Genomic DNA, 9,831 nt, shown 5'->3' on the forward strand with positions numbered 1-9,831 from the left:
GATGAAATAGCGAAGGTGTTCAAACACAAATCTATAACCTACTTTAGTCTCTTCCCTATGCCTCATTTTGATATAAATCACCTCGGCTCCTCACTATCTGCACACCGGCACAAGAAACGCATTTTTTTATTTCCCTGAACATCTAATTTTACACAAATAGGGCATCTCTAAATGGCAGGCGGTGGATCACGACATTTTTCTGGAGGACGCGCTGTTACGCAAAACCTTCCAAAAAAAGAACGAAGACAGAATATGCCACCTCTTTTGCTTCAGTGAGCGAATACGAAGCGCTCAGACTGCTTTATATACCGGGAGACACTGTGGTGTTGATGCAGGCTGCGCGGTATGCGGACAAACCAACGCGCATAACGCACACTGGACGCGCATTAATAGTTCCGCCTCGGGGCTGCTTAAACAGGAGTTTGGTGGCGACCAGTCAGCCAGCGGCGGGTCACATGTTGCAGCGTCATTGTGTAGTAAAGTTACTGTAGTTGCAAGAGGCTCCTCATTCAGCTCCAGAGGTCTGTGGTCCCGTGGAGCTGCTGCTGCTGCTGCTGCTGAGGCGTTCCAGCATGCGACAACTTCAGCTTCAGACGATGATCTCCAAAGGAGCCGCGCAGCCATGGGAGTGCATTACCTCAGCCATGCAATTTCCACCATCAATAATTTAATCTATTTGCTCCAAAGCTGAAGAGATATCCTGAAGCTGCTCGGGAGGGCGCACGGGGAGGAAAATATCGCTTAAGTTAAATTACTCGGGGAGTTGTCCAAAACATCCCAGATGACACAACTGTCCTGTTGAATGGTCTGTTTTACGACTGGGCAGTGAGAGGTATGTGTTTGGTTTTTGTTCATTTGTTTGTTTGTTTTACGCACGATTTATTGTAGTGTTTGTTTCAAGCACTTTGGCGGTTTGCTGTTGATTGGGGGTGAAAAGATAAAGATGTGTATGTGTGTGTATAGACTATATGTGTGTGGGGTGTTGGGAGGGGGTGAGGATGGTGGTGGGGGTGGGGGGATGTCTAAAAGTACCTCGATCAAGTCTGGTTATCCGGCGAGCAGACAGCGCCGCAGCCCGAGAGGGGATATGCGTAACCTTATCCTCCCGTTCATTAATAAAAAACGGGAGTTATTATGTTGATTGGGTTTCCAGTGGAGAGCACAGGCTCAGCAGATGTAATCTCGAGGAACACACACACACACACACACACACACACACGTATACACACAGTTGTTTCATCATGATTAGTGCAGCCTGCAGCAAATGTGACTTGTGGTTATTAGTATTTTCTCGTATAAGTAGCGAACTGGAGACAATCCAGCGACAACCACGTTTCAACATTTAACTTTATGCCCATGAACAAACTCTTTGTTTAGGGTGTTAGTCTATATATGTGCTCATCTAACCTACACACACACACACACACACACACACACACACACACACACACACACACACACACACACACAGCAGACAGTTTTTTTGCATTGTTGTTCTGGAGAGGAGGGGGAAAACTTTGATGAACTCATTAAGACTTTATAGGAAACCCGAGAGCTAAACGCCCAGCGACGTCGGCCAACACACACACACACACACACACACACACACACACACACTCACACACACACACACACACACACACACTCACACTCACACACACACACACACACACTCATCGCACTGAATAACTTCACACCACTGGACAGAATGAAAGGTAGATTAAAACAAAGTCCCATTTATAGAGCGGTGGGAGAAGTAAAAAAAAAACTGGCTCATGTGTAGCCGCTTTAGTTTGAGAATATCTTGTCCAAGAACCAGCTGCATGCACGAAGGCTGGATGAATGGTGGTGTAATGATGAGTTAATGATGTTCTTTCCGAAAAATGCAAATTGGAGCCAAATTTCTCCTCTGAGTTGTGACTAAATACCTTATAAGTCAAGTTTATGGCCAATTTACAATTACGCACAACAACAAAATGCTTGTGTGTCCTGGAAAACCACGCAGGATATGTTTTTCTATACATCTGTCTCTCTGTCTGTCTCTCTGTCTGTCTCTCTGTCTGTCTGCCTGTGTGCCTGTCTAGATATCTATCTATCATTCTGTCTCTCTATCTCCAGGAGGGAGGGAAAGGGAGATGGGTGGAAGGCAGAAAAAAGAAGGAGCTCTCATTATTGCACGGTCTCACACGACATCTAGTGGAAATGTGGGGGGACTGCAGGCGCCGTTGATTTGCAGCTGCAGGGCTGCTGGTGTGACTTCGGTTGTCAGGTTTTTTAGATTTAGTGATCCGTGGGTTCAATTGGACACGAGGGAATAACAAAAATCCACATTAATGCAATGTAATGTGGAGCTTGGCACATAAAAGACCTTACATTAGCATCAGTTGTGAATCTTACCAAGCTGCATGTGTTTCCATTGTGCACAGTGCTGGGAGGGACTCAGTGTGGGAAGCATAAATCACTCAGCAGCCGGCTGAACCCTGGGCTTTCTGTGGCGGTGGCGGTGCTCGGCCTAGAGGCTGCAGGTATAATCCCTCAGTAATGCTCATCTATTACTAAACGTGCTCTGAACCGGTGTCAGATTGAAAACAGATCTCGGAGAAGACGCAAGCTTCCACATGTGTCAGCCATTATACTGCAGACAAATCCGAATGCCTTAGTTAAGTGCTGCACATTGTGGCGCACGGGGGGGTCCCTCGGGGAGAAGAAAATGTTTCATATCATGTGCCGCATGTGTTTCTTTCAAGCTGAGTATTTGGCACACGTTGGACATGACAAAACTCGTTGCTAGGTAAATAACTCGGGCCCGACTGCACATTGAGCAGGAATCAAACAAAGACGCATGCCCACCCGGGAGAAGTGGTGGAGGCATGAGAACAAATGTTCCTGCAGGTCACATTTCTATTAAAACGAGGCTAGAGCATTTCTCCATCTCCCACCTCCCCCCCTCGTCTGATGTTTATCTCGCCCTCTAACTGTTTCTAAGACGTCGTTGGTGAGGATGAAACCATAAAGTGCGCGGACATGTGGAGGGAGACCGGGGGAACATTAGTGAGTGTGGAACAACACGGGCCCTGCCTGTCCTTTCATGCTTTAGAGGAACATTTCAGCGTCTGTCAAAAGGAGACATTTATCACTTTAATCCCCACCTGGCGCACAGAGTAAACGCGCAGGGTAAGTTACAGATCCGTGCCATACAGGCGCGCTCTCAAAGCAGATGAACAGGTGGTCATCCGGAGACGTCAAACAGTAGACACACACTCACTCACCTGCTCCTATTGTTGCCGTGCACTAGGTGTGTTGTCATGAATGAAAGGCGTATTTGAGAAGCGGCAGGGCCTCCTTTCATCCCCACTCCAGGTTATCAGCGCAGTATTCATGGCTGAGCGGATGGATGTGTGTTTAGAGTGAGCTCTTTTATGCGACATGTTTTGATAGTTGTTATGAAGCCGACTTTCATTTCCAAAATGCACATTCTGAACCGTCTAGCATCACCGCCTCGCGTTGGACGCGTTCACAAGCGGGTCGAGACGGTGCGCAAACTCCAAAGGAGTCGATTCTGCTGCAGACATTCCTCCATGTGTTGCCCCCCTCTCCTGCTTCCATATTCCTGCTCATTGTGTTAACTCACTTTTTCTTTTTTTTTTATTAACTGCGAAATCCAGCAGTGCTCATAAACTCTCTCTCTCTTTCTTCGCTGGATGTATAAAACAAAGAGCAAACCAATCGGTTGTCACATTTAGCCCGTGGTAGATATATAAGCCAGAGCCTCTCCGCCGGTCCCATAGCAATTAAATGATTCATTGGCTTTATCGCATTTTAACAGGATGTTGATTGAGAGCATAAGCCATATTGATTGTCCTGATGGAAACAGGAAATCACAGAGATAGAAATAAAATCATTTGTTGTTCCCGGTGTGAGGATACCCGGGGGAATGGCATGCAATTGCACACCGTTGAGTGGCATTACCCCCCCTCCACCCCGTCCATCCCTCCATCCCTCTCCCCTATGGAGACCTGGAAGAGACGTCATCTGTGGTTGTTATGCTGCGAAATGACGCTGGCACTCTCTCTCCACCCCCTGCTACTGCAATATTACCCCTGTGGTCTGTTACGGAAGATGCAGCACTCCTCGTCTGCACCATTTCCAGCATGAAGTTTGACGCCTGACAGTAATCAGCCCTCTTTGCCGTCATCTCCCTCGTGTGGAAGTGGAACCATTTGATGCTGATAATAATATCAGCCCTAAATGCATCCTACGCGTAAAAGCTCGTGACTGGGGGCCTCTCATCCCGTAAACCTACACACCTTTTCTTTTTGTGTGTGTCTGTGTGTGTGTGTGAGTGTGCTGGGAAGCCGGCACAGAAAATCCTCTTGCATGGAAGCAAAACCTCAGCAGCACTGCGGGGGTCTACATTTTTGCAGTAAACTTGGTTTTTTTTATTGACAATATTTAATAATCATATAACATATAATCAGGTACCAATTCACTGCTTTGTCCTCATTGTTGTGTGAGTTGGTGACACACACACACACCTTCCTCCTCACATCTCCCCTGCAAACACACACCAGCCAGCCCCTCCCCATGCACCCCCACCCCCACCCCCCCACCCTCATAACACGCACACTCTCACACTCACGGAGGAGCGCGTCACCGAGCTCGGGGAATGAGTGGCTCATTAAGAAGAAGGATGTGATATTTTGAATAGAGACTGCGAGACTCCCAGCACATCTATTTTTAGAGCAGATATCTCTATGGCAGTCGCCGTGGTGTTGGTTAATTGCGGCCACGGCCCCAGATACCAATTAAGAGCGAAACAAATGCATTTTAAGGTGCAGGGGTTTTACGCTCCTCCCTGTACTGTAAAGGTCCATTCTGAGTGGGGGCAGGAGAGTGTGTGTGCGGGTGTGTGTGTGTTTTCTGCTGGGTGTGTTTTCCTGTATCAGGTTGGGATATGCAGAGTGCAGTCAAAGCCTCGGCCGGGCTATTTTTACATGAGCCTCAGTGGAAAGCGAGATCTAGATTTTCTTTTTCATTATGGTTGCCTTTATATCTCTGGCCGTTGGATGTCTACCGATTCACTGACTTCTGTGAATCCTAGAGCTCCACAAAGGTAAGGGATGCGTATATGTGCTCAGGCGACTCGCCGGTTAAGGATGTATGTTCAGTGTTTCGGTTCCACCTGGCTCGTCCTTTTCTTTTCATCCCCCCTCCTCCTCCTCCTCCTCCTCCTGCTTCTCCTTGGCGGTGCTGTGCTGATCTTGTGAGCTGCTCGAGACTGGTACTTTACAGTGCGGGGAGAGTGTGACACATCTTTCTGTCATTCACTTCCCTTCCTGACATCCTTTCTAGTTCATCCTGCGGTGCTCTCGCCATCCACCTGCCATGAAAACACACAAGCAGTGTCCCTCAGCGAACGTCCTGCTTCCCATTCACGACTCTGAGGTCTATTTTCGAGCACAGAGCGATATATATATATATATTTATTTATTATTTAATTCCCCCCCCAGAAATAATACTGCAGCACCGTTTGTCTGAGCTGACTTGAACACAACATCTCCCACTAAGGCAGTGTGCGAGTGCTGCATGTTCACTGTGTGATGCTAATGGCGATTTGGTTCGTGGGGTAAAGTCAAAGACAAAAGACAAAACCTGAGCTCTTCAAACAAGCAGAACAAACAGGAACACAAACGTAACCCTATGCAAACACATGTCTGAATACAGGCAGCTCACAGCTCACCCTGTCATGGTTGGAAGCCCAAAACACATCTTTTATTTTCCACCTGTCCAATTTTTAAATCCAATTACAAACTAAGAATACATGTAACTGCTTGCCCTAATATACAGGAAGTCTAGGACTATGGAAATCCAACATGTCGTAAATAAAGTTTTTTTAAATTGAGGGGAAAGACTTCAAACCTGACCATTTAATGGTTCAGACAGTTAGAGATGGAAGACAGGTTTGGTTAAGATAAGATAGTATAAGACAAGATATGGTAGAATAGGATAGGATAAGATAAGATAAGATAAGATAAGGTAAGATAAGATAAGATAAGATAGGATAGGATAGGATAGGATAGGATAGGATAGGATAGGATAGGATAGGATAAGATTAGACAGGATGGGATAAGATAGGGTAAGATAAGATAAGATAAGATAAGATAAAATAAGATAGGGTAAGGTAAGATAAGATAAGATAAGATAACATAAGATAGGATAGGATAGGATATGATAGGATAGGATAGGATAGGATAGGATAGGATAGGATAGGATAAGATAAGACAGGATGGGATAAGATAGGGTAAGATAAGACAAGAATGAAATTTGTCCTGACTATAAAACTACACATCCTTTCACCCTGTAGAAATAAACCACACAGTTTACAGTTTAACACACCAGTAAAAAGAGGCTCATAAATAACATCAAGCCTGAGAGGATCTATTCGTGTGATTTTTATCTTTTGTAATAAACAATCCCTCTGATGCTCCACACAGCCTTCGTGCGTCGCTGCCAACGAATGAAAATCCAAGCCAGACCTCACATCGGAACAGAACGATTACAGTTTGCAAACAGTTTGCAAACACTGATGACACTGCGCCAATATCAGTTTAATAAAAACATTTTGTGATTTCTTTTTTTTTTTCAAAGCTACTGGCTCTCTTTTTGGCTTTCAAAGAAAGATGAGAGGGTGTAAATAAGAGGAGAGGCTCACATGCTGCATTATTGATCAAGTATAAGCTAACTTCATTGAAGATGCTCTTTGACTAACTGTCTCGTTGTCTCTCTCCCCCTTCTCCTCCCCTCTTGTTCTCTGTCTTTGTCTCCTCCTCCAGTTCCACCAGGTTAGAAGAGTGATGACCATCCTGTTCCTTACTATGGTTATTTCATACTTCAGTTGCATGAGAGCTGCGCCCCTGAGAGACGCCCCGGGCATGCGGGGCCATCGGACGGAAGGCTACTTGGGCGCTGCTGCGACGGCCGCACGAGGCCATGGGACTCCACAGAGTGGTGGGCCAGGCCAGCGTGGGGAACTGCCCTCGCTCACAGACACGTTTGAGCAAGTGATAGAGGAGCTGCTGGAGGTGGAGGGCGAGGCGGCACAGCTGGGACAGGGGCCTGATAAGAGCCAGGGAGGTGGGGGCCCGTCCTCTGTGGTCAACGCGGAGAGCAAGGATGTCGACCTGTACGACTCACGGGTGATGATCAGCAACCAAGTGCCTTTGGAGCCGCCCTTGCTCTTTCTCCTGGAGGAATACAAAAACTATCTGGATGCCGCTAATATGTCCATGAGGGTGCGGCGACACTCCGATCCCTCACGGCGTGGAGAGCTCAGTGTGTGTGACAGTATTAGCCAGTGGGTGACAGCTGTGGATAAAAAGACGGCAATAGACATGTCTGGGCAGACGGTTTCCGTCATGGAAAAGGTCCCTGTCCCCAATGGCCAACTGAAGCAATACTTTTATGAGACCAAATGCAACCCCATGGGGTACACAAAGGAGGGCTGCAGAGGAATAGACAAGCGGCATTATAATTCCCAATGCAGGACAACCCAGTCCTACGTGCGAGCGCTAACCATGGATAGCAAAAAGAAGATTGGTTGGCGGTTTATAAGGATAGACACTTCATGTGTATGCACATTGACCATTAAAAGAGGGAGATAGTGTATAAAATGTATAGATTTTATTGAAGAGTTTAAAAAAGAGAATAAAGAGAAAATATCTATTTGTATATATACATAACAGGGTAAATTATTCCGTCAAATGAAAATTTTATGGACTGCATGTAAAAAAAGATGAAGTTTATACAGTAAAAGTGATACTACAGTCTATTTATTGAACATATTCATGACCTTGTAAACAATTAAAAAAAATCTGATCAGTCATTTGCGCCCAGTTTAAATTACTATATCACATTGTGATTTGTTTACGTTGCCAAGAATTTGAAAAAATGAAGGAAAAAAAAAAACAGGCAAAGAATGAGAGAGGACGGTTCCATCTTCAAAAGCTTGCATGCTGCTTCAATTGTGAATCGAGAAATTCTCCACTAACGACAAAAAAAAAGGATATGATGCTGACCAAAAAAAACATTCCGTTTACATATTCAGCAGAAAACAACTTTCCTCTCAAGTAATTTATCTGTTTACTGTTCTAAACTTCTCAAGGTAATGTTGAAATTACATACTATGTCAAGGTGCTGTTGTCAAAGCTTTGCTGTTTATTTTTTTATCCCCACCAGAGGACAAGATATATATAAAAAAATTATATATATATATATATATATATAAAAATTTATTCATTGACATGTTTCTGGGTTAATATTATTCATTTTGTATGTTGTGAAGTTGTTTGCAATATTAAACTGAAATATTTGAAGAAATAAAAATGACTATAGGCAACTGAAAAACAAAATCAATGTCGATAAAGTTTCAACAGTGCATTTTTAGGAAGGATAAACGTTATTATACAGGAAGGCAGGCAGGGACGAGGAGGCCTGGCACACACATACACACGCATGAACTTGCATAAACTCCGCTCCATGAAAAAGTATGGAGTTGTTTCACATCGTTCTCACGGTAAAGAAATAACATATAACAGCAAGGGACTGATTATATTGGGTAATATGCAGGGAAAGCAATACAGACGGCATTGTGGGTGGAGACGTTGTATATTCAGGAGCTTTTACTGTTATGTTAAGGAGGATCAAAGTAGAAAATGCTATCAAACCACTCATTGCTCCCACCAGCACATCACTTGACGACAGACTTATGGAGTTTGATTCTTAGGTATTTACACACAGCTGTTCACAGCTTTATTGATCTATTATTAATATCATGACTCCAGCTGCAGTACAAGAATTCAGAGACACAAAAAAACACCTTCACATGCAAGCATGGACAGGTACAAGTAGGCTAGGGGTGCACAGGAATTATGCCTGAGTTTTGACAGTGGTGGACTTCCCCCCCACACACACATTTGTGTACATTAAAAATATATACGCCCACCTTTTATGTTATAAGTGCACGATAATCCCATTTCGAAATCTCTTACAAAAGAACTATCATCACAGGTTTTGCGCGGCAGAACATTCACTGTGGTCCCGAGGAGAAGCCATTCGAGGTAACCGGTTTGTTGTCGGGGTTATGAAACACAGACGCGGCCTCATATCAATACTCCCTCCAGCACACTATAACTTACTGCATTACATCATTACGTAGACTGAGCCCCGTGCTTGCCAAGTCTACATGCCACAGTTTGAGGTTGCATCAAGACAACAATAAAATCTGCTTGACTTCACTTCCACACTAATTCAAATGATCACATATTTCAGCGGTGATACATGAAAACGCAGAAACAAGACCATCAGTTACTGCTGTGTTTGTGGTTCGTCTGATCCAACCGCCTCATTTTACTTCTCCTTCATCAACCTGAAGGTAAGTGTGACCTCTGCGGAGAGCCAGATCGGGCACGTTGGGAGATTTGAGGGGAAACAGATTGCTGAATAGAGGAATCTTTTTTTGTGAGTGGAGAAAGGGATGCTCCACTTTCTCCTCTGCCTTATCTGGATCCTCCCGAGAAGCCCGAGATGGAGATGCTGCGAGTTACTTTTATAGTACAAAAGTGGAGGATAAACACGGAGCCGGAGGAAGATGACGAGCATGCAGTATCTCAGATGACCCACTCTCATAAATCTCCAAACAAAGGGTACTTAGGTTTCTCATCATGGCCGCACAAGCCAAATAAGAAAGAAGATTACCCTAAGTCATTTTTATTATCCTACGGGAAGAGACGCAGCCATAATTCCTTCCTCCTCAGAATACAGAACAATAAATCA

General features: G+C 44.7%; 1 protein-coding gene across 1 annotated transcript; it reads left to right on the forward strand.

The window, feature by feature from the left end:
• Positions 1 to 529: 529 nt before the first annotated feature.
• On the forward strand, positions 530 to 8,234 carry bdnf (brain-derived neurotrophic factor). The gene is made up of 2 exons (XM_053423331.1): positions 530 to 832; positions 6,834 to 8,234. The coding sequence occupies exon 2, from the start codon at positions 6,855 to 6,857 to the stop codon at positions 7,659 to 7,661; it is 807 nt and encodes a 268-aa protein (XP_053279306.1). The 5' UTR covers positions 530 to 832; positions 6,834 to 6,854; the 3' UTR covers positions 7,662 to 8,234.
• The last annotated feature ends 1,597 nt before the right edge of the window (positions 8,235 to 9,831 follow it).

Source organism: Pleuronectes platessa, chromosome 1, assembly GCF_947347685.1.
Source record: "Pleuronectes platessa chromosome 1, fPlePla1.1, whole genome shotgun sequence".
NCBI lineage: Eukaryota > Metazoa > Chordata > Actinopteri > Pleuronectiformes > Pleuronectidae > Pleuronectes > Pleuronectes platessa.

Excerpts from the sequence above, each read along its gene's own strand:
- bdnf (XM_053423331.1), top strand. The coding sequence starts at position 6,855 with ATGACCATCCTGTTCCTTACTATGGTTATTTCATACTTCAGTTGCATG.